This window comes from Dysidea avara, chromosome 1 (assembly GCF_963678975.1).
Source record: "Dysidea avara chromosome 1, odDysAvar1.4, whole genome shotgun sequence".
NCBI lineage: Eukaryota > Metazoa > Porifera > Demospongiae > Dictyoceratida > Dysideidae > Dysidea > Dysidea avara.
Window position 1 is genome coordinate 18,372,646 of NC_089272.1, and position 25,946 is coordinate 18,398,591.

Here is a 25,946-nt window from a genome sequence, read left to right on the forward strand (position 1 = left end):
AATTTCTTCTAGCTGATCTCTCTACAGGCCGATTTGTTTGTAGCTGAACTCTCTACATGATGGTTTCTTTGTAGATGAACTATCTACAAGGTAACTTCTTCTAGCTGATCTCTCTACAGGACAATTTGTTTGTACCTGAACTCTCACATGATTGCTTCTTTGAAGCTGAAATCTCTACAAGGTGATTTCTTCTAGCTGATCTTTCTACAGGGTGATTTGTTTGTAGCAGAACTCTCTACAAGGAAACTTCTTCTAGCTGATCTCTCTACAGGGAGATTTGTTTGTAGCTGAACTCTCTATACATGATTTGTTTGCGGCTGAATTCTCTACATGATGGTTTCTTTGTAGCTGAACTCTCTACAAGGTAACTTCTTCTAGCTGATCTCTTTACAGGGTGAATTGTTTGTAGCTGAACGATCTACAAGGTAACTTCTTCTAACTAATCTCTCTACAGGGTGATTTGTCTGTAGCTGAACTCTCTACAAGGAAACCTCTTTTAACTGAGCTCTGTACAGGGTGAATTGTTTGTAGCTGAACTATCTACAAGGTAACTTCTTCTAGCTGATCTCTCTACAGAATGATTTGTTTGTAGCTGAACTATCTACAAGGTAACTTCTTCTAGCTGATCTCTCTACAGGGTGATTTTGTTTGTAGCTGAATTCTGTATATGTGATTTGTTTGCAGCTGAGCTCTTTACAGAATGGTTTCTTTGTAGCTGAACTCTCTACAAGGTAACTTCTTCTAACTGATGTCTGAAAAGGGTGAATTGTTTGTAGCTGAACTCTCTACAGGGTGATTTGTTTGTAGCTGATTTCTATACAGATTACTTATTTCTAACTGATCTCTTGAATTCTGTTCAGGGTGACTGCTCTATTAGGATGACTGCTCTATTAGAGTATCTCGATCTCGCACTTGCTACACCAAGTTGGATTTCGTGTTATAACTCCGTGGCTTTAAGTCTGATTTTTCTACACCATTGAAGAGCCTTTCTAAGATGATAACTCCATCTGTACAGCGATTTTCAAAGCATTACCCCAAGTGGTTTATCTGGTAGGCGTGGCAAGCATCAAGACACACGGTAGTGTGTCGTGCGGCCCAAGAAGCCGGCGCGCAACCCCGTGAGTACATTGACAGGAAGAAAGAAAACGCAATTTTCGCACCTCCGTAGCTCTGTGCTTCCTTGATGAAACAAGACAAATTTTGCTGTGTACATTCCCTCCAACTTCAGTACTCCACATTCCAAATTTGAGCGAAATCGCTTCAGGCATTCCTGAGATATTCGACTTCAAAAATTGGCTTAGTTTCTTCGTTTTTTTTTCTTCTTATTTTTCTTCCTCTTTTCGCACACTTACAAAAACTGCTATAAAACGTGAACGCGTTATCCGATTGCCTTGAAATTTGGTACACAGAAGGGGGGTATAAAGGCGCATCTCTGTACCAACTTTGGCTGGAATACCATAAACAGGCAAAGAGTTATGAGCGATTATGCACGAAAAATAACACCAATATGTTGTCACGTCTACAGGGTAAACCGCGTATGGGAAGAAGCTGAAAATCGGTGGGTGAATAGGTTAACTATTGAAACTCAAACCTCTTGTGGTTTGAAAGAAATCGAGCTAAAAATCAGGAAGATACAGCGAAAAAATCAACAGTGTGTAACAATTACGCAATCGAGATTAGCTAATTTTTTATTATTATTATGCTTGCCACGCCTACCAGATAAACCACTTGGGGTAATGCTTTGAAAATCGCTGTACAGATGGAGTTATCATCTTAGAAAGGCTCTTCAATGGTGTAGAAAAATCAGACTTAAAGCCACGGAGTTATAACACGAAATCCAACTTGGTGTAGCAAGTGCGAGATCGAGATACTCTAATAGAGCAGTCATCCTAATAGAGCATTCACCGTGAACAGAATTAAAGAGATCAGTTAGAAATAAGTAACCTGTGTAGAGATCAGCTACAAACAAATCACCCTGTAGAGAGTTCAGCTACAAACAATTCACCCTGTTCAGACATCATTTAGAAGAAGTTTTCTTGTAGAGAGTTCAGTTACAAACAAATCACCCTATTGAAAGATCAGCTAGAAGATGTCACCTTATAGATAGTTCAGTTACAAAGAAACCACCATGTAGAGAATTCAGCTACAAACTAGTGACCCTGCAGATACATCAGCTAGAAGAAGTTACCTTGTAGAGAGTAGGGATGCGTCGATTTCGCCAGCAAAATTATTGGAATAATAGGAATACAAGAGCAACAAGCAAAATGCTGGCAAAATAGGAGCAAAATCGAGCAAAATAGGAGCAAAATCGAGCAAAATAGGCGCAAAATAAGCAAAATTTGTTAATCTCAGATCTGTTTCAGACAGTGTGAATGTAACTGCATAACTAACACAAGTAACAACTTACCATAGCTACGTTTAACACTCGTACGTTAAATGAGTATGGCTCTAGCTGAACTTTGACCCGAAGGCGAACCCACAATACATGTTAGCGAATAATCACGTGTGAAATAGTGTCTACAATGGATGTGATAGAACGCATTGACTACAGTTCAAGTGCTGAAAGCGATGTTAGTGAAGTAGATGACAGTCTTAGCATTGTTAGTAATGATGATGACCGTGAATCGTCTCGCGAGTCAGATGTTACAACAACTTCGACTAGTACAACTTCGAGGACTCGTTCTACCGGAAGTGCCAGCAACTCAACGACGCCAACGTCTAGTGGAGTGTCCTTGCTTAGTGTGCTAAAGGCACCAAGTGCATCTGACTTCTCTCGTAAGAGAAAAATTGCCAAAAATCCACCAGCTGGCAGGAAGAGAGCATTATTGAAGAGCATTATTGAAATGCATTGCAGGTTGTTCCCTTCTTTAAGGATGACGAGCTTGAAAATTTGAAGGCTGAACTTCCTTCTTATGTAGCTAAGGCGGATGGTATTAGTGATGAACTTGCTGCTCTGGAATGGTGGAAGCTCAATGCAACTGATTTGCCTTTATGGTCAAATGCTGTAAAGAAGGTCTTGACCATACAGCCCTCCTCGGCTGCTGCAGAAAGGGTGTTCTCACTATTGAATTCAGGATTTGGTGACCTACAAGGAAATTCACTAAAGGATTATATGGAGGCATCAATCATGCTAAGATACAATCACTAATATCTAAACACCATAGTGTATGTAAACAGTGCTTATTGATTATTACATGTAATTATTATTATTACATTGCACACCAACTATGGAGCAAAATAGATTGTTGACAAGCAAAATATTGAGCAAAATAGGTAGGTAAAAAAAGAATTGCTGGAAAGAAAAATAGGTGAGAAAAAAAGCAAAATAGACTCATCCCTAGTAGAGAGTTCAGCTACAAAGAAACCATTCTGTAAAGAGCTCAGCTGCAAACAAATCACCTATACAGAATTCAGCTACAAACAAATCACCCTGTAGAGAGATCAGCTAGAAGAAGTTACCTTGTAGATAGTTCAGCTACAAACAAATCATCCTGTAGAGAGATCAGCTAGAAGAAGTTACCTTGTAGATAGTTCAGCTACAAACAATTCACCCTGTACAGAGCTCAGTTAAAAGAGGTTTCCTTGTAGAGAGTTCAGCTACAGACAAATCACCCTGTAGAGAGATTAGTTAGAAGAAGTTACCTTGTAGATCGTTCAGCTACAAACACTTCACCCTGTAAAGAGATCAGCTAGAAGAAGTTACCTTGTAGAGAGTTCAGCTACAAAGAAACCATCATGTAGATAGTTCAGGTACAAACAAATCACCCTGTAGAAAGATCAGCTATAGAAGAAATCACCTTGTAGAGAGTTCAGCTACAAAGAAACTATCATGTACAGAGTTCAACTACAAACAAATCACCCTGTAGAAAGATCAGCTATAGAAGAAATCACCTTGTAGAGAGTTCAGTTACAAAGAAACCATCATGTAGAGAGTTCAGCTACAAACAAATCGGCCTGTAGAGAGATCAGCTAGAAGAAATTACCTTGTAGAGAGTTCAGCTACAAAGAAACCATCATGTAGAGAGTTCAGCTGCAAACAAATCACCTGTAGAGAGTTAAGCTACAAACAAATCTCCCTGTAGAGAGATCAGCTAGAAGAAGTCACCTTGCAGGGAGTTCAGTTACAAAGAAATAAACCATGTAGAGAGTTCAGCTGCAAACAAATCACCTGTAGAGAGTTCAGCTAGAAACAAGTCACCCTGTAGAGAGATCAGCTAGAAACAAGTCACCTTGTAGAGAGTTCAGCTAGAAGAAGTCACATTGTAGAGCTACAAAGAAACTACCATGTAGAGTTCAGCTGCAAACAAATCACCCTGTAGAGAACTCAGCTACAAACAAATCGCCCTGTAGAAAGATTAGCTAGAAGAAGTTACCTTATAGGGAGTTCAGCTACAAAGAAACCACCATGTAGAGAGTTCAGCTGCAAACAAATCAACTGTAGAGACTTCAGCTAGAAACAAGTCACCCTGTAGAGAGATCAGCTAAAAACAAGTCACCCTGTAGAGGGTTCAGCTAGAAGAAGTCACATTGTAGAGAGTTCAGCTACAAAGAAACTACCACGTAGAGAGTTCAGCTGCAAACAAATCATCCTGTACAGTGTTCAGCTAGAAGAAGTCACCTTTTAGAGAGTTCAGCTACAAAGCAACCACCATGTAAAGAGTTCAGCTGCAAAAAACTCAATCACCCTGTAGAAAGATCGGCTAGAAGAAGTTACCTTGTAGAGAGTTCAGCTACAAAGAAACCACCATGTAGAGAGTTCAGCTGCAAACAAATCACCTATAGAGAGTTCAGCTAGAAACAAGTCACCCTGTAGAGAGTTCAGCTAGAAGAAGTCACATTGTAGAGAGTTCAGCTACAATGAAACTCCCATGTAGAGAGTTCAGCTGCAAACAAATCACCCTGTAGAGAACTCAGCTACAAACAAATATGCAGTGTAAAAAGATCAGCTAGAAGAAGTTACCTTGTAGAGAGTTCAGCTACAACGAAACCACCATGTAGAGAGTTCAGCTACAAACAAATCACCTGTAGAGTGTTCAGCTAGAAACAAGTCACCCTGTAGAGAGATCAGCTAGAAACAAGTCACCTTGTAGAGAGTTCAGCTAGAAGAAGTCACATTGTAGAGAGTTCAGCTACAAAGAAACCACCATTTAGAGAGTTCAGCTGCAAACAAATCACCCAGTAGAAAGTTCAGCTATGAACAGATCACCCTGTTGAGAGTTCAGTTAGAAACAAGGAATCCTGTAGAGAGATCACCTAGAAGTATCGCCTTGTAGAGAGTTCAGCTACAAACAAATCACCTGTAGAGAGTTCAGCTACAAACAAATCACCCTGTAGAGAGATCAGCTAGAAGAAGTCACCTTGTAGAGAGTTCAGCTATAAAGAGACCACCATGTAGAGAATTCAGCTGCAAACAAACACCCTGTAGAGAACTCAGCTACAAACAAATCGCCCTGTAGAAAGATCAGCTAGAAGAAGTTACCTTGTAGGGATTTCAGCTACAAACAAATCACCCTGTAGAGAGTTCAGCTACAAAGAAACCATTCTGTAAAGAGCTCAGCTGCAAACAAATCACTTGTACAGAATTCAGCTACAAACAAATCACCCTGTAGAGAGATCAGCTAGAAGAAATTACCTTGTAGATAGTTCAGCTACAAACAAATCACCCTGTAGAAAGATCAGTTAGAAGAAGTTACCTTGGAGAAAGTTCAGCTACAAAGAAACCATTTTGTAAAGAGCTCAGCTGCAAACAAATCACCTGTACAGAATTCAACTACGAACAAATCACCCTGTAGAGAGATCAGCTATAAGAAGTTACCTTGTAGATAGTTCAGCTACAAACAAATCTCCCTGTAGAGCGATCAGCTAGAAGAAGAAATTACCTTGTAGAGAGTTCAGCTACAAAGAAACCACCATGTAGAGAGTTCAGCTGCAAAGAAATCACCCTGTAGAAAATTCTGCCAGAAACAAATTGCCCTGTAGAAAGATCAGTTAGAAGAAGTTACCTTTTAGAGAGTTCAGCTACAAAGAAACCATTCTGTAAAGAGCTCAGCTGCAAACAAATCACCTATACAGAATTCAGCTACAAACACATCACCCTGTAGAGAGATCAGCTAGAAGAAGTTACCTTGTAGATCGTTCAGCTACAAACAATTCACCCTGTAGAGAGAGCAATTAGAAGAAGTCACCTTGTAGAGTGTTCAGTTACAAAGAAACCACCATGGAGATTTCTGTAATCAATATAATATTGTGTGACCGGATTTGCGAAAAGGGGTCTTCCACACACATCCAATTCCGTAACCGTTGGAGACCATAACTCAGTGTTCAAGTAACATATTAACCTGAAAATTTCACCACGTATTCAGCTATAGTGGTGCTCACCACTGTCCAAAATTCAAGGCAATAGCTCTTTCCAATCTGAAGTCATCAATTGTCAAAGTTGGCAAATTGGATGTGTGTGGAAGACCCCTTTTCGCAAATCCGGTCACATATGTATTATACAGTATATATAATTTGTACATTTACTGATAAAATATTTAAAGTACATCTACTTCATCTTTTCTTCTTCCTGTAGTAAAGAAAAAAACATAGGTTAAAAAAGTCCCAAAGCTGGCCATAGGCCGGCTTTGGGGTATACAAATACAAAAAGAAATGAAATCTAATCCAAAACAGCCAAGCTGTAAAAAAAGTGTGTGGCCCTCAGAAAGGCTATTGTGAAAAAAGATGTGAAATCCAAGGTGGCGGCCAAGAAATGGCTGTGATGGTAGGTTAATGGTAACAATTTTAATAATGACAATTTAGGTAAATTTTGTGAAGCGGCACAAAAATTCACCTGAATTGTCGTTATTAAAATTTTTACCATTAACCTACCATCACAGCCATTTCTTGGCCGCCACCTTGGATTTCACATCTTTTTTCACCATAGCCTTCCTGAGGGCCGCACACTTTTTTTTACAGCTTGGCTGTTTTGGATTAGAAAATAATAATAATAATAATAATAAAAATTAGCTAATCTCGATTGCGTAATTGTTACACACTGTTGATTTTTTCGCTATATCTTCCTGGTTTTTAGCTCGATTTCTTTAAAACCACAAAAGGTTTGATGTTCAATAGTTAACCTATTCACCCACCGATTTTCAGCTTCTTCCCATACGCGGTTTACCCTGTAGACGTGACAACATATTGGTGTTATTTTTCGTGCATAATTGCTCATAACTCTTTGCCTGTTTATGGTATTCCAGCCAAAGTTGGTACAGAGATGCACCTTTATACCCCCCTTCTGTGTGCCAAATTTCAAGGCAATCGGATAACGCGTTCACGTTTTATAGCAGTTTTTGTAAGTGTGCGAAAAGAGGAAGAAAAATAAGAAGAAAAAAAACGAAGAAACTAAGCCAATTTTTGAAGTCGCATATCTCAGGAATGCCTGAAGCGATTTCGCTCAAATTTGGAATGTGGAGTACTGAAGTTGGAGGGAATGTACACAGCAAAATTTGTCTTGTTTCATCAAGGCAGCACAGAGCTACGGAGGTGCGAAAATTTCGTTTTCTTTCTTCCTGTCAATGTACTCACGGGGTTGCGCGCCGGCTTCTTGGGCCGCACGACACACTACCGTGTGTCTTGATATGCTTGACTGTTTTAGGGCGACTGCTCTATTAGGGTGAATGCTCTATTAGGGTATTTCGATCTTGCTTGACTAGTTTCTGTAAACCGAGTTGGTAGGGCACTGAAACTGATTGGTTGGGCCTATGCCTTACCAGTTCCCACCTTAGCTACGCCTCTGAGAATATTCTAGAATGATCTAGTACTTCTATTCGTAGATCTGTGAAATTACAAACGTTTATTTAAGCAGATTTAAACTAGCAATTTCATTTATAAAGCAGAAATTAAGTGAGGTAATCAGCCAAGATACCAGTGGTTCAGTGGTTACGGATGCAGGTGTTAGGTCCCTGGTTCGAACTCTGGTAAGTTTTTTTCTCTCGACAATTTTTGTACACCTTTTTTAACCTGTGGTGACTGCTCTATTAGAGTATCTTGATCCTGTGATTTTACACTTATTTGGTTTTTGTTTTATAACTTTGTCACTATAACTCTATTGTTATTGAAACCATCAAAAGGCACTGCTACGATGATCAGTCTATCTACACACCAATATTCAAGTTATTCCTATACTCAGTTTACCCTCCAACCATGACAGAAATTTGATTTTTTTTTTACGTGAATAAGCGATCATAACTCCTTGGATATTCCTCAGATTCACAGAATACTTTGGTACATGAATCCACCTTTACACGCTCTTCATTTGTGCCAAAGATTAAGGCAATCGAGTTACATGTTTGCATTTTATATCAATTTTTGCAAAGTGTGCAAAAATAATTCGAAGCCTCTGTAGCCCCTATATGACATAAGACGGAAAAATGAAGAAATTAAAATGAAACTTTGAACACCCATATCTTGCAAATGGCTGTTGTGAATTTATTCAAATTTGCTGTGTGGCCTAACTTACCTGGTGGACAGCTATAATGCAAAATGGTGCGCTTTGGAGAAGGGGCCACGAAGCTATGCATGCGTGAAAAAGCTGTTTTTTTCCCCTGTCAATATACTCATGGTGTGGTGCACCAGCTTTCTTGGCTGCATCACACACTACCGTGACTCTTGATATATCTTGCAAGGTATACCTACAAGTATTTACGTATATTTTCTCTATAGTTCCTACTCCTACACTCAGTATAACACTTATGCAAGGGACTATGGTAGGTAGTCCTCAAGATATCCAGTGTACAGTGAGTACAGTTAGTGGAGTGGAGTTAAGTTCAGTAATGATAAGTTGGATGAGACCTGGAGGAAAGATTATTACAAATGATAGCAGAGTGACCATCAGCTCAACCAGTGGTAGTGGTAACAATTACATTAGTAGTCTCCAGTTTATGTACCTGATGGAGGGAGATGAGGGTACATATGAGTGTAGTGTGATGATACTAGAAACTACTGTATCAGATAAAATTGAAACAGTAAATCTTACTGGTAAGTACAGTATAACTTGTACATACTATTAGTCAGTGCAAATCTTTAGCATTTATGCAAGGTTAAAGCATTTTATTAATCAAATCACACTGGTATAAATAATTATATTTTTACAATCAATTTTCATGAATGGCAATACAACTCAAGCACATTCACAACTGTCATTTGTGTATCTTACACTGTAGCATTTAATGTAGTTGGATTTTGATTCATTTTGTAACATCTTATCGTAGTTTCAACCCCAAGCATTGATATACAAGCTCCCAACACTCAGATAGTTGGTCAGTCACTAACACTGGAGTGTAGTGTGACTACTGTGAGAGGTATCACCAGTAGAGTGGATATTGTGTGGAGAAGTGATGGTGTAGAACTTAGAAAATCAGTGGGACATATCATCAACTCAACAACAAACAACTCAATGATATACATTGACACTTATACAATCACACAATTGAACACCACTAATGAAGATCAACAATTTCAGTGTATGGTGGTGATCAATGGACTGACACCAGTTATGGCTAGTGATATTGTAACACTAGATGTGTCTGGTAAGACATATAGACTGTATTTGGATGTTTACTTATATGCATTCTATAGTCCCTCAAGCGACACTGGACATATCAGAGTCAACAGAAGGATCTGTTAGTGGACTAACTCATACTCTAACTTGTACAGCTACATTAGCTAATGGAGTATTACCATCTCTTGTAACAATTAGTTGGAGTGGTGGCAGTTTATCTCAGTCCCCAAGAGTCATTGTATCTGATCAAACTACTAATGGATCACACTACACTAGAACAGTGACATTCTCACCATTACTCTACAATGATGCTGGACAATACAATTGTTCTGTACTAGTGGATGGTTTTGATGAGGCTCAAACCTCAGATGATGTGTTGATAATCCTTGTTAATGGTATGTGAATAATATCTTACTATCATGAACTGAATTAACGATGTATTTCATCATTATTTATAATATTATGATAATTTGATTATGTAGTCATCTTTAATTACGTACAAGTACAAATATAAGAATTAGGAATTTTAAGTTCAGTTAGGGATCATTAAATTTAAGGAGGTCACCTACACCTGAAGGCATACTAGTGGACTTTTAATTCCTATTTCAGTCTATACCCATGGCTGAATTTAAATGACCACTGGTATACATGTATCTTCAGATGTAAACAACCTCTCTTGTTTCACTACATTTTATGATCCATAATCAAACTTAAAATTCCTAATTTTCCTTCTACTTGATTGTTTACTTTTTGTAACATAATTATGACTGGTGAACCAGTGCATACCGCATCAAACAAATAATGTTGCCAGACTTATTGTTTTCATCTGAATGCTTAACTGAAAATGTGAATTGGCTATTATGCTTCATTTTCAGCTATGTTCAGCTTGTCACATACAAAGTGTTACAAACAAAGAACATTGTGAGAAACTCCTCTGCAATCAATCCAGTCACTATGGAAAATATGATTCACATATGTTACAGATGTAGGTAAACCATCATGCGGTGCTAGCGAAAATTTACACCTTGCACTGTCAGTGAGAAGAAAGGGACACAAAGTAGGACAAAGGTTCAAAATTCAGAGCGGTGCCCACCGTCCAGGGATTCGTGTTGTCCAATCTCTATCCTCCATCTTCATCCCATTGGCTTCGCTATTGTGCTCAGAGAAGACCTCGGAGAAGATGCTTCCCGTCTATCCTCCTTCTTCCGGTTTGGCGCTAAAGAGAAGATGCTCGCCCATAAGTTTAAATTCACTGGGTCTTCCTTTTGTCCTCTTTGTCTGTGGCATGATGGCTCACCCTTAACAACTAACAAGTCACGCTGTTCACACTAGTAGGCACGTGTTGAACACTGCACATGTGCAAGTTCCAGTTAATGCTCACTAACATTTCTAACTAATGCATGCATAATTAATAGCTCCTACGTTAAATGTGCATGTAAACCTCATTTATGCTTGTCTGAAGGCATCAGACAGGCAGTTAGTCAGTAGTTGTTAAATTTTTTTAAAAATTCTGTAGCAATTTATCAGGAGCATTTTTGGCTACTCTGAAAGCACTTTTGAGCTTGATTCTACCTAACCAATATATACTCATGAAGGCATTGTGAGGCTGGTTTTTAATCAATATTTTTTTGTGACAAAGTGCAGACCTCCATGATCCCTAATATACACTACTACCGTACTGTATGATGCTGCAATTATCCCTTTTAAATTGTTGTTATCACTAGTGTTAAAAGACTTAGTTGGAATTGCTGTTCAAGATACAGTTTTTGGCACGGTGACTGCTTTACAGTGTAATTATTCCTAAAATAGATTTACAAAGAAATTGCTTTACTAATTTTGAAGTGATATTATTTATTTGTAGTTACAGAAAAAACTTGAGAAATGCACAGGGTAGGTCTGGCAGATCCGGCACTTGCCAGACCAAAATTGCCACAGTAAAGTCAATAGAGCAGTCAGATACTCTAATATAACAGTCAGTTATTCTAGTGCAATAACCACACAGTATAAAAACCATCATTATAGTCAATAAAAGGAGCTGATAATTAAAAGACAAGCTAAGGATGTGGCACCTCACTGCAATTTGTTTGAAGGTTTTGGTTGCCTGACTAATCCAAGATTGCTTCCTTCTCCCCGTACAGTAGTTGATCTATACTGTTTGTAAGAAACAAAGATAATCATTGCGTATATTAAATGTAGTTGTTACCAACTGGTTAATAACTTCTTTACCAACAGCACCAAATCTAATGACACAACTATATCCTCCTCTGATAACTGGCGATAGTGGAGAAGATGCCATTGTTCTGCTGTGCACAGTGTCTGTAACAGAGAATGTCACTTTAGATTCTTATCATTTTAAATGGTCTAAGGATAATATTTCTATAGATATCTTTTATTATCACACTATCATGGTATGTTAACCATAGACACTTTGGAACAGAGATTTATTTGTAAATATTCTTTCACGTTATCTAGATCACCAATGACAACACATCATCCACACTATACATCAATGCCACTGATACTAATGCTACAATACACAATGGAATGTATACATGTCAAGTGACTCTCACCATAGCTGGAGTAGACAGGTTTATTGAGACTGCTGATTCTACAGTCATTTTTACAGGTACACAATTACAACACCAATATACAATACTTGCTCTGTGTTTTTCACTATGCAAAGATTTGTGTTATTTTGTACTTTAATTTCATTCCACAGCTACAATTCCACCAGTTGAACCTGTTGTAAATACAGTGACCACCACACCATACTCAGTCAACATCTCATGGGTTGTGGGATTTATTTCGTTTGATACAGAGACCTACTCAGTACAGTATGGTAGTGATATGTCATTACAAGACAGTAGTGAAGTGGTGATGGGAAGTACTGATGGGCTTGTTACTAACCAAGTGTTGTCTGTTAACATCACTGGACTAACACCATTTACTACTTATTACTATATTGTGTGGGCTAATAATTCAGTAGGGAACACTAAGACCTCTGTCATGAGTTTTACTACTAATGAAACAGGTATGGTTGCAAGCATTACAATAATAGTACTGTACCACAATGTTTGCGTTTACGCAGCTCCAAGTGTGGCCCCAGATGACTTCACTGTTTCCACCACAACATCTACTAGTATCACATTTCAGTGGAATGATCTTGTTGATCAAGTTAATGGAAACGTCAGGTGGTACATCATCATATGTACTAATAAGAATGATACTCTAATGGTAAGTATCCCCATGTGCACACAAGTAGTAGGTTTAGTAAATAGCAGTAAATATAAAGCTAGTTATACTGCAAGATTTATTTGATGATTTAAAAACAATTTTATCAATAAATATTGTGGCTAGTTGCACACTGAGAACAAAATGTAGATATATTACCATTGCCAGATTTTCATTTCCATATTCTGGATGTTTTGTTACCATTTGTGATCTCCATTACTGATCATTGAAAGTGCAAGATGAGAATATGATACTGTATATTCTAGGTCAATATTACTGGTGATGTTACACAAGTGACAGTTGCTGGACTAACTCCACACACCAGTTACACTTGTACATTACATGCTGTTACTGTATCTGATGGACCAAACACTAATCCCATCTTAGCAACAACAGCTGAAGAAGGTAGATTTATACAAAATTGTTGTGGAGTAAACATTGAATTAAGTATTCATCTCTCCTAACAGCTCCTTCTCCTCCACTACTTACTGCAGTAACTGCTGTAAATTCCACATCAATTAATGTACAGTGGAGTATACCAACAGAAGTTAATGGAGTACTAGCTAGTTACACTATTGTGTATAATGCTGAAAATGACCCAGAGAAGACTGTAACAGTTCTCTTCAATGGAGAGATGGTTAGTATATCTGCTAATAGTATCAAGCCACACAGTAATGTGTTGGTGCATCACACCAGTGTATTATTAATAAGAAGAACAAAAATACAATTTTCATGCATAGCTACACATGTAGCTCCATGATGCCTAATGAAACAAGATGATTTTTGCTATGGAAATGCCTTCCACCTTCAGTAGTCTACATACCAAATTTAGTATAATTGCTCAAGGAATTCTAGAGATATGAGTTTTCAAAAATCAGCTTAATTTCTTTTCTTTTTTATTCTTTTTCTCCTTCTTCTATTGCACACTTACAATAGCTACCATAAAATGCAAATGTGTTATCTGATTACCTTTGGCACACATAAGGGGAGATTTACATGACCTTAATTTGGTTTGAATATGATAATCACTCACAGAGTTATAAACAAATATTGATGAAACATAACACCAATATGTTGTCACTCATACAGAAGCTGAAAATTGGTACATGGATAGGTTAATTATTGAACCTAAATCCTTTTGTTTTGTGATTTGGAGGTAATCATTTTTATTAACAAAATTTGATCATGTGATTGTTGCACACTGTTGGCTTTCGTGCTGTACCTTCCTTGTCTTCAGCTCGATTTTTTTTCCAAGGTATTAGTCATTGTAGAAAGACCTTTTAGTAGTTAACAAATCAAATTTAACACCATTGAGAAAATCAACTACCTGTAGCAAGTGCACGATCAAGATACTCTAATAACACAGTCACCTTATTAGAGTAATCAGCTGCTCACTCTATTAGAGTCGGATATGTTATAAAAGTCACTGTGTACAGGGATCAACTAGGTAACAAGTTACCCTGTAGAGAGTTCAGCTACAAACAAAATGTCAATCTGTAGAGAGTTCAGCTACATTACAACACACCCTGCAAAGAGTTTAGCCAATCACCCAATGGAAGCTAGCCTGTTAAGTCCAGTTAGGTTATAAGTCACACTGTAGAGAGTTCAGCTATGTTACAATTCACCTAGTGACAACTTCAGCTACATCACAAGTAGGGCTGCACCGATTCTAGTATCGGTATCGGTATCGGGCCAATACTGCTGTTTTCATGAAGTATCGGAATCGGCCATTATTTGTTGCAGATACTGATTCTTATCATGTGCGAGAACAAAACTAACGTTCGTTTGTACTTACTTATCAAGACACACGGTAGTGTGTCGTGCGGCCCAAGAAGCCGGTGCGCCACACCCGTGAGTATATTGACAGGAAGAACGAAAACGTCATTTTCACACCGCTGTATCTCGGTGATCACTTATCTGATTGGAACCAAATTTGCTACACTGTTGCCCGCCAGCCAAGGTAGTCTACATTCCAAATTGAAGGAAATCGCTCCAGCCATTTCCGAGATACGAGCTGCCAAAGTTTCGTTTTTTTTTCTTCGTTTTTTTTTTCTTCTTCTTCGTCTTTTCGCACACTTGCAAAAATTGCTATAACAAGCAAACGCGTACTCCGATCGCCTTGAAATGTGGCACACAGAAAGGGAGTCCAACGGTGAATCCTAGCATCAAATTTGGTACAAATCCGATAAATGGTTCAGGAGTTATGACCGATTATTCGCGTAAAACAAGATCGATTTGTTGTCACGCCTACAGGGTAAATCGCTTCATGGAATGAGTTGAAAATTGCTATGTAGATGGAGTAACCATCGTAGGAGTGCCTTTTGGTGGTTTGAAAGGAATCCAGATAAAGACCACGGAGATATGACACAAAACCCAACCTGTGTCACAATTACACGATCGATTTTTATGAATAAAAAAGTATTAGTTTTCACGCCTACTAGGCAAACCGCTTAGGGCAATGAGCTGAAAATCGGTGCATAGCTGGAATAATCTTCATAGAAAGTCCTTGCAGTAGTACAGAAGAATCGGATTACAAACCACTGAGTTATGATTCGAAAGCCAACTCTGTGTAGCAAATGCGAGATCGAGATACTCTAATAGAACAGTCACCCTAATAGAGCATTCGGCTAGTTTATTTATTCCATTATAGAATTTTATTACATCACAAGTTATTCTGTAGGGAGTTCAGCTGCAAACAGTTAATCTTATAGACAGTTCAGCAAGAAGACAATCACCATGTGGAGAGTTAAGCAAATATATCACTATAGAGATTCAGAACATTACAAGTCACACTGAAGAAAGTTCAGCTATAAACAAGTCATGCACTGTGTAGAGAATTCAGCTACAATTAAGTTACTCTCTAGAGAATTCAGCTACACAGAATTCAGCTACACACAAGTCACTGTGGAGAGAGTTCAGCTACAAACAAATTACCCTTTAGAGTGATCAGCTACAAACAAAACACTTTGCAGGGTGTTGAGCTGCAACAAATCAACCTTTAGAGCGATCAGCAATGAACAAATCAACACAAATCTACCTGTAGAGAGATAAGCTAGAAACAAATTACCCTGTAGAGAGTTCAGCTACAAAAAATCACCCTGTAGAGACATCAGCTAGAAACTAGACACAATATAAGGAGTTCAGCTACAAGCAAATCACCCTGTAGAGAGTTCAGCTACAAACAAACCAACCTGTAGAGCGATCAGCTAGAAACAAATTACCCTGAAGAGAGGTCAGCTACAAAAAATCACCCTGTAGAGATATCAGCTAGAAACAAATCACCCTGAAGAGAGGTCAGCTACAAAAAATCACCCTGTAGAGATATCAGCTAGAAACAAATCACCCTGAAGAGAGGTCAGCTACAAAAAATCATCTTGTAGAGAGATCAACTACAAACAAAACGCTTTGCAGAGAGTTCAGCTACAAACAAATCAACCTTTAGAGCGATCAGCAACAAACAAATCAACCTGTAGAGAGATAAGCTAGAAACAAATCACCCTGTAGAGAGTTCAGCTAAAACAAATCAATCTGCAGAGAGATCAGCTATGTACAAATCACCTTATAGATAGTTCAGCTACAAAAAAATTACCTTGTAGAGAGATCGGCTACAAACAAATCACCCTGCAGAGAGAACAGCTACACACATATCAACTTGTATAGAGATCAGCTACAAACAAATCACCCTGTAGAGAGATCAGCTACAAGCTAGACACAAAGTAAGGAGTTCAGCTACAAACAAATCACCCTGTAGAGAGATCAGCTACAAACTAGACACAAAGTAAGGAGTTCAGCTACAAGCAAATTACACTGTAGAGAGTTCATCTACAAGCAAATCAACCTGCAGAGCAATCAGCTAGAAACAAATCACCCTGAAGAGAGGTCAGCTACAAAAAATCATCCTGTAGAGAGATCAGCTAGAAACAAATCACCCTGAAGAGAGGTCAGCTACAAAAAAAATCACCCTGTAGAGAGATCAGCTAGAAACAAATCAACCTGAAGAGAGGTCAGCTACAAACAAAACACTTTGTAGAGAATTCAGCTACAAACAAATCAGCTTGTAGAGAGATCAGTTACACACAAATCAACCTGTAGAGAGATACTGTAAGCTAGAAACAAATCACCCTGTAGAGAGTTCAGCTACAAGCAAAACACCCTGCAGAGAGTTCAGCAACAAAGAAACCACCATGTAGAGAGTTCAGCTGCAAACAAATCACCTTATAGAGAGTTCAGTTACAAACAAATCACCCTGTAGAGAGATCAGCTAGAAACTAGACACAATGTAAGGAGTTTAGCTACAAGCACATCACTCTTTAGTGAGTTCAGCTACAAACAAATCAACCTGCAGTGAGATCACCTACAAAAAATTAAAGCACCTTGTACAGAGTTCAGCTACAAACAAATTACCCTGTAGAGAGATCGGCTACAAACAAATCAACCTGTAGAAAGATCAGCTACACACAAATCAACTTGTAGAGAGATCAGCTACAAACAGATCACCCTGTAGAGAGATCAGCTACAAGCAAAACACCCTGCAGAGAGTTCAGCAACAAAGAAACCACCATGTAGAGAGTTCAGCTGCAAACAAATCACCTTATAGAGAGTTCAGCTACAAACAAATCACCCTGTAGAGAGATTAGCTAGAAACTAGACACAATGTAAGGAGTTCAGCTACAAGCAAATCACTCTTTAGTGAGTTCAGCTACAAACAAATCAACCTGCAGTGAGATCACCTACAAAAAAGCACCTTGTACAGAGTTCAGCTACAAACAAATTACCCTGTAGAGAGATCGGCTACAAACAAATCAACCTGTAGAAAGATCAGCTACACACAAATCAACTTGTAGAGAGATCAGCTACAAACAGATCACCCTGTAGAGAGATCAGCTACAAGCAAAACACCCTGCAGAGAGTTCAGCAACAAAGAAACCACCATGTAGAGAGTTCAGCTACAAAGAAATTACCCCGTAGAGAGTTCAACTAGAAGAAGTCACCTTGTAAAGAGTTCAGCTACAAAGAAACCATCATGTACAGAGTTCAGCTACAAAGAAACCACCTGTACAGAATTCAACTACAAACAAATCACCCTGTATAGAGATCAGCTAGAAGAAGTTACCTTGTAGATAGTTCAGCTACAACAATTCACCCTGTAGAAAGATCAGCTAGAAGAAGCCACCTTGTAGAGTGTTCAGTTACAAAGAAACCATCATGTAGAGAGTTCAGCTGAAAACAAATCACTCTGTAGAGAGTTCAGCTACAAAGAAACCGCCATGTAGAGAGTTCAGCCTCATACAAACCACCTTGTAGAGAATTCAACTACAACAAATCACCCTGTAGAGAAGAAGTTACCTTGTAGAGAGTTCAGCTACAAAGAAACCATCATGTAGGGAGTTCAGCTACAAAGAAACCACCATGTAGAGAGTTTAGCTGCAAACAAATCACCTGTGGAGAGTTCAGCTAGAAACAAATCACCCCGTAGAGAGATCAGCTGGACGAAGTCACCTTGTAGAGAGTTCAGCTACAAAGAAACCATCATGTAGACAGTTCAGCTGCAAACAAATCACCCTGCAGAGAGTTCAGCTACAAAAAAATCACCCTGTAGAGAGTTCAGCTAGACGAAGTCACCTTATAGAGAGTTCAGCTACAAAGAAGCCATCATGTAGTCTAAGAGAGTTCGGCTACAAAGACACCACCATGTAGAGAGTTTAACTGCAAACAAATCACCTGTAGAGAGTTCAGCTAGAAACAAAATACCCTGTAGAGAGACCAGCTAGAAGAGGTTACCTTGTAGAGAGTTCAGCTACAAAGAAACCATCCTGTATATAGTTCAGCTACATTTCAAGTCACCCAGTAGAGAGATCAGCTGCAAAAAAATATCCTGTGGGGCATAATGGGCATGTAATAAATATATGTATATAATTTGTATAATTACTAATAAAATCAAAAATAATTGAAGCACTAAAATTCTTCTTTAAGTTCTTTTCTTCTTCCTGTAGTGAAGAAAAATACATATGGGTTAAAAAAGCCCCAAAGCCAGCCATAGGCCGGCTTTGCAGTATACAAATACAAAAAGAAGTGATATCTAATCAAAAACAGCCAAGCTGTAAAAAAAGGTGCGGCCCCCAAAAAAGCCATGGTGAAAAAAGATGTGAAATCCAAGGTGGCGGCCAAGAAATGGCTGTGATGGTAGGTTAATGGTTACATTTTAATAACGACAATTCAGGTGAATTTTGTGCCGCTTGGTCTTGGCACCAAATTCACCTGAATTGTTGTTATTAAAATGTAACGATTAACCTACCATCACAGCCATTTCTTGGCCGCCACCTTGGATTTCACATCTTTTTTCACCATGGCCTTTTTGGGGGCCGCACCTTTTTTTACAGCTTTGCTGTTTTTGATTAGATTTTATTAGCACAGTGGATGCCTAAAAGCATCAAGTATAACACTAATAGCTAACTACCAGCAAAATTACTGATCTGTGTTGAAACCTACGTGTGAAAACGCTTTACTGAGAAAAAGATCGATATACTCTAATAGAACAGTCAATAGCTCTAATAGAGCAATCAGGTGGAAGTAACTGTTTCAGTATTAGAATATTTTGTGTATTTGTAAGCACCATTGTGATATTATCTACACTTCTCCAGAAGAATACTGGAATATCCACTGGTTTGCATTTCACTGACTTCTTTCTTTGTGAATCTTAATTGGCTACTTCACTATAAACATGAACCATACTGAAAACGTGTACAAGAATGCCATGAAATGCACTATATAATAAATGTGTGCACTATGAAGTAGCTTCTTTAAGGTACTTGGTATCGGTACTTGTACTTGCAGATACTTCCCAGCTGAGTACTTGGTATTTGAAGTATCGGTAAAAAGTGGAATCGGTGCAGCCCTAATCACAAGTCATCCTGTAGAGAGTTCACCTACAAACGCAAGTCACCCATAGAGAGTTCAGCTACAAACACATAACCCTGTGGAGAGTTCAGTTATATCCTGTAGGATATTAGCAACAAACAAGTCATCTTTATCTTGTAGAGAGCTCGGCTACCTTACAAGTCACTCTGCAGAGAGTTCGGTTAGGTTACCAGTCACCCTGTGGAGAGTTCAGGTGCATAACAATTCACCCTAGAAACCAGTTACCTTGTAGAGTGTTCAGCTAGAGAGTTCCCTGGTTTAGAGTTCGGCTGCATAACAAGTCACTATGTAGAACATTGAGCTACTTAACAAGCCACACTGTGGTGTATTCAATTACATCAGTAATTTCTTGGCTGCTACCTTTGATTTCATAACTTTTTTTCACCCTGGCTTTTATTTATGGCAGCACACTTTTTTTACAGCTTGGCTCTTTTGGTACAGTTTATAATATTCTTCATTTATACTAGACACAATCTTACATCATCACTGGATTATATCCCTACCAAGTGATCAATGTCACCATCACTGCTACTAATGGAGGAGGAACCAGTAACAATAGTAATGTACTATCAGTCAGAACAGACGAGGCAGGTATGTCATTATAGTAACTGTTGTACTTGTTACCCCATAGCATCTTATGATACACAACAGGTCCTGGAGTAGTGGAGATTGTTGCAGTTGCTCCTTTATCCTCAACTAGTGCTAATGTTATATGGATTCCTCCTACTCAAACTAATGGAGTCATTAGAGAATATGAAGTGATTTATTCAGTATATGGTAATAGTGATGACATTACAAGTAATACAGTAGCTAGTGATGAGACCAGCTTTATCATCACAGACTTGGGTAAGCAGAGGTATATCCAGGATTTTTAACATTACAATGGTACAAAATTTACTGTATTTATGATGACACAAAGTTTCATTAAATGCTTTATTTAAGTCCTTGCATGTTAGTAATAGCTTATGGGCAGCCGTGAGACTGGTATTATAGTTACCAAAGAGCTATACCCAAATGAATATCTTCAATCAAAAACAGAAAACTCAATATCTAACTACTAAATTTGAAGTATCTTTTAAGTCCTAGATTATATTGTTTCTACCCCTAAAAGCAGTATTTTGTTATGGGTCATATGACTGTTCTATTATACACTGTAGAAGCTTTGACTGCTCCATTGCAATACATTTGACTGCTCTCTTAAACTTAATTATCAAGATTTTCTCCTTGTGCTGTGGTCACATTATATACCCTTGTTTTTTCTTTATCCACTTCAGTATAAGTTAGATTAGATTATCCATTTTTGTCAAAAGACATGAGTACACAAAAGGCATATAGCCTGTTAACGTGCTCCCCACACAAAGTACATACACACATACACATGAGAATAAGTTTACCAGTACAATGGATAAGACACATGCAAAAATAACAAAATAGTTACTGAATATTACACAACAAGAAAACGACAAAGTGCAGCTATACTGCACTGTATCATTCTTGTCATTTTCTGTACCTTGTGGTAAATACAGTGTGGTAAATAACTGAGATTTAGGCAGGTGTCAAATTTGAATATTATATTCAAAATACAGCCTATCTCAATTTGTATAAGAATCCTGACATACTGGACAGTAGAGTTGGGCAATAAATCAATATTTCAATATGATTAAGGCACACTAAATGGTATTTTTGGTATTGTGATACTTGAAATACTGCAATATATTGCAAATACCGAGAGTAATTGCAGGATACCGTTGGCATAAATATTACATGTGAACTATTCCAAAGCATTTTATTAATGTCAGACTGATTTGTAACTTCAAAATACTACAAATGTTCAGTAAAATATTGATATCCTAGATTTTACATACCTCCTTGCTTCAGTTTAATGTTCATTTAGATGTACATAATCACAAATGCCAATTGAAAAAAATTATTGAATAACTTCAATTATTTCACTAATACATTATCGATTCTAGAATTCTCAATACCGCCCATCACTACTGGCCAGTTGTTTATTGTGATTATAACTTTTAAATTCTTTTGCCATTTAGATCCAGGTATGCCTTATGAAGTAACAGTGGTTGCTTTTACAAATGCTGGAAAGGGAGTTGAAAATTATGGATACACTTTTTTCACTGAAGAAGAAGCTCCAATCAGGTCACCAAATAATGTTGCATTTGAAAGAAGTGGTACATCAGTTAGTGTTTCATGGGAGCCTTTAAGTCTCTTTGAAGCCAGAGGATTTCCTGTTTACACAGTGACACTTATACCATCTTCCAGTGGTAATCGTGTTACAAGACAATCTAATGATGGAGTAATAAGGGTGACCACTAATGAATCCAACATAGTTGTAGGAGGTCTTGACCCTAAGGTGGAATATGGTGTCACTGTTGCTGTAGGAACTGGTGCTGGAGAGATGGTCACTGAACCAAGTTAGTTTTTGGTGCATTTTTTTTTGCTCATTGTGTTGAGAATTATATAACAATAACGCACACATAGAGAATGGGCACAGAGGAAGGAATCGTACAGTATGAATAGGCTACATAGCACAGAATTGAGCAAGACATTTGAAAAAAGCATCCTATAATTGCATCTTGTGGAACTTTGCATGTGTGACATCAAATGAAAAAGTGTACTTTACTTTCCATAAAGTGCAGTTGAAGTGTGAACTGTACCACCTTATAGCTCACCAACTGTAGTTTATGAAACATTATAGCTTAATAAAGTACAGTTATGACAGTAATTAAAACACAGGCATTCAGAGTTTGTTGTCATAACAGCTAGGCTTGGTCAACACATTACTAACAGTAATCAGCAGCTTAGTCCACCGTAATCAGCAGCTTGGTCCACAGAAAATTATTGAGGTTTACAATTATTACACTAATTAAAGGCTTGTCATACATTACGAAGAAGCCAAAACACTAGCAATAGCATGGACCTGAACAATTAGACTAGTGTCAACACATGTAAGTGCACAACCACCATATGCAAGCTGCCATGTTAGCGTGACTTAATATGTACTGGGTTTCAATCCACTAGAGCATTCCATTAATAATTTATAAACATTGTCTTGCTCATGAATAAAGCACTTGACACTTGGCTGAGATGCTAATAAAACACCAGGTACTTTATTAAAATTTAACATTGAAGCCAAGTGCCTTGTGCTTTATTATCCGTACAGCATGAGCAACATGAGTAAGGCAATGCTTTAACACAATAAATACAGTATAATTATGTGCATTACCACTGACAATGAAGCAAATATAATGTCAAAGTAGCTAAATTACATTACTAGCATGTTTGTACATGTATGAACTAACTCTGTTCAGTTTTACTAGTGCAATAAAAGTTTGAAATGAAGTGGGGTTCCGAGAGTCAGTGATGGCTTGTCAATTCAAAAGATGAATCCCTGCAATTTAAACCCAGATGTAACGTGATTGGGATAAAAAGATACCTCCCAAAGCTTTCTCAACAGTGATGGAAAACCCACCTTTGTCACATTTTTTAACCAGTGCTTCCAAGTTATACTCCTTAAGAATCTTAAATAAGCTTGCTTCAGAGGATGGAAAGCACCGATGTCAAATGGCTGTAAAACATGTGTTAGATTAGGGTGTAAACACATCAAGTCAACTTTGTAATCTCTTTTGCAAATTAATCGGCTCCAACATAATGTGCGAATGGTGTCCATCAACAAATAGGACCACTGGACCATCCTTCAATAAGTACTCAACCTGTTTCAGAAACATCTTAAACCAGTTAACAAAATTGGCACTTTCCATCCAACCAGATGATGAAGCACTGTACAAAGCACCTTCTGGCCCTCCAAGTGTCATACAGGTGTTAGGCCTTGTACATAATGTACTGTGGTAATCATGTGCCACCTGCTGATCCACAAGCTGTAATAGTGTGTAATGCATGATATAAACATAAGTGTTTGCTATTATATACATTGCTCACCTAATACTGCTATATATTCTCTACCAGAACTACCTCCTACTTCATGTACAATTTTGCATCCCTCTTTGTAAGCACAACTTTGGATGCTACTGCAGTGCAGAATCCAGTCTGATCACAATTCCACACCCTCTGTCCTATATCGTTTTGATCAAATTCTTTCAATTTACAAGTCTCAAATAGGCACTGTACCTTTTAAAACCATTCATCTAAAACTGCAGGATCATTCACTTCAGCTCTTTTCCTGGAAAGGTATCGGAGTTTCCTTTGTGCAAGCTGTGGATGACGACTTAGAAAGCCATCCACCATTTCCTTTCAGGAATGCCTAATTCTCCAAAAGGACTGTGTTTCCCTTGTTGTTTAAGGTAATTACTAACAGCAGCACTCTATTTGAGGGAAAACCCATCTCAACTAAAACTTGATGGCTAATTACTACGTATTCCAGCATGGCTCAAAACTGTTGGAGCACCATCATACCTCCTTGTGTTCTTACCAGTTTTCTAGTGTGAAAGAGTGCTTCTGGATACGCCTTATCAAATTGCAGTTTTCCTTAATGATATCTCTTCACTTGATACTCTTTGAAGTGCAGCCTTCAGCTCAGGAGTTCCCAATTGATTCTTCTTAGAAGCCATTCAAACATTTGAGCTTATACATGCGTGACACCATGGTAAGTCTTTTACAGTCACTACTGTTGTAATAATTCGATTACGTATCCCAGGGCAGCAAACAGTAAGCACAACCCTTCACCTATTTTTTACACTAATGAGTGCATTCATTCCATCTACAAGGCAAAAGGTTATGTGCCATGACCCACCCACCCAACCTACCACCACCACCAACCCTGAGCTTCAGCAACAAAGATGAAACATGCTATTTGAATATTACTTCACTCTTTGAAAGGGGCTTTTGTTTGGAATAAAATAGCTGTATAGTTGTGTATAATATATTATATGATTCCAGAAGTTTATCAGGGATTATTTATATTTTAAGTCATGCACGCCAACACAAAAGCAGACACAACTCTAATGAACGATTGAGTTTAACCTATGCCTAGATATGTGTGTAAACACTATATGTAAGACAAAAATTTCAAAGCAATGCATTCAGGCATTTCGAAGTTACAGACCAAAACATGCAAAAGTGTCTGGAGTTAGGGACTGTCCAAACTCCGAAATTAGGTTCACTTACCCCTGTCAATTTTTAGATGCGGCATTTTTAGCAGCATGCATAACTTTAAGGGGAACCCTACTACTGTACTGAAAGACTCATCATCAGTAACAATAATTATGAAAACTTTTGTAAATTGAAACTGATTGTTGAACAGTTTGTTCTAACCACACTGCCTTACTCAAATACTTGTGTTATTATACAAAGCAATATCTTGAGATACGATGTCTGACTTATCAATTCTATTCATACTTATAGTACTTACTGTGTAGTATACTTTAATTAATGGCTAGAGTGTGTTCATGTTCTCAATAAATATAATTTCTGTAGTGGTCTTACCAATTGTGGTAGAAGAGTCTACTGGTGATAACAGTGATAACAAGAGCACAGTGTTTATTGTGCTGTTTGCTTTATTGGCTGTGGTAATTATTGTGATAATTACTGTGATAGTGGTGTATGTTCTTCTTAAGAGAAGAAAGAACAAAGGCATCATGTAAGCTGTATAATAATAACTATTCAGTTTTACTAGGTTTATACCTGTGATATTTCAGAAATGCTGAACGTCACATTGGAATAGATTTGAAAGCTTTTAGACAGAATGCTATCATTAATGAAAACCCTTATGCTGGTGCTGATGGACTTCCAGAAAGACCAGAGCCTGTGGATAATCTTCAATGCAGACCGGAGGATGATAATGGGAAAGAACAAGAAGCAATTTATTCATCCATTGATTAATTAACAGTTTATTATGCTGGTCACAGCAAACATTGAACAACACACATATACACAATAGTTTTAACAGATCATTGTGGCTAGCCCTATATTCACTTTTCCTTTGTTTAACCATTGTAGTGTACTGAGACTCAAACACATTGACTGCTGTAATGTGCTGACTTGCAGATTAACTCTGCTCCCTTAGTTATCTGCATAGAATTGTAGATGCATTATGTTTTAGGTATGGTCACATTGAGCGCTGATATTCTGATAGATTTTCTTTAGCACACTGGTATTTTGAGTACTAATTTTTTAATAAGTTTCATTAGTATCATGGTTGCTTGCTATGACATTCTGCTATCTTCTAAGACTGTTCGCAGGAGAAATGCTACATGAATAGCACTTGTATATATCTGATTTGTAA

General features: G+C 37.9%; 1 protein-coding gene across 1 annotated transcript in view; it reads left to right on the forward strand.

The window, feature by feature from the left end:
* LOC136264668 (mucin-3B-like) overlaps window positions 1-25,676 on the forward strand; it is a 145,142-nt gene extending 119,466 nt beyond the window's left edge. Inside the window, exons 34-47 of the mRNA XM_066059472.1 lie at window positions 8,704-9,018; window positions 9,252-9,569; window positions 9,619-9,936; window positions 11,774-11,949; window positions 12,014-12,167; window positions 12,261-12,572; window positions 12,630-12,775; window positions 13,039-13,177; window positions 13,240-13,409; window positions 20,158-20,281; window positions 20,342-20,536; window positions 21,739-22,119; window positions 25,139-25,301; window positions 25,360-25,676. Coding sequence (XP_065915544.1) covers window positions 8,704-9,018; window positions 9,252-9,569; window positions 9,619-9,936; window positions 11,774-11,949; window positions 12,014-12,167; window positions 12,261-12,572; window positions 12,630-12,775; window positions 13,039-13,177; window positions 13,240-13,409; window positions 20,158-20,281; window positions 20,342-20,536; window positions 21,739-22,119; window positions 25,139-25,301; window positions 25,360-25,543 — 3,095 coding nt within the window. The 3' untranslated portion in view covers window positions 25,544-25,676. The remainder of the gene's footprint in view (window positions 1-8,703; window positions 9,019-9,251; window positions 9,570-9,618; window positions 9,937-11,773; window positions 11,950-12,013; window positions 12,168-12,260; window positions 12,573-12,629; window positions 12,776-13,038; window positions 13,178-13,239; window positions 13,410-20,157; window positions 20,282-20,341; window positions 20,537-21,738; window positions 22,120-25,138; window positions 25,302-25,359) is intronic.
* The last annotated feature ends 270 nt before the right edge of the window (window positions 25,677-25,946 follow it).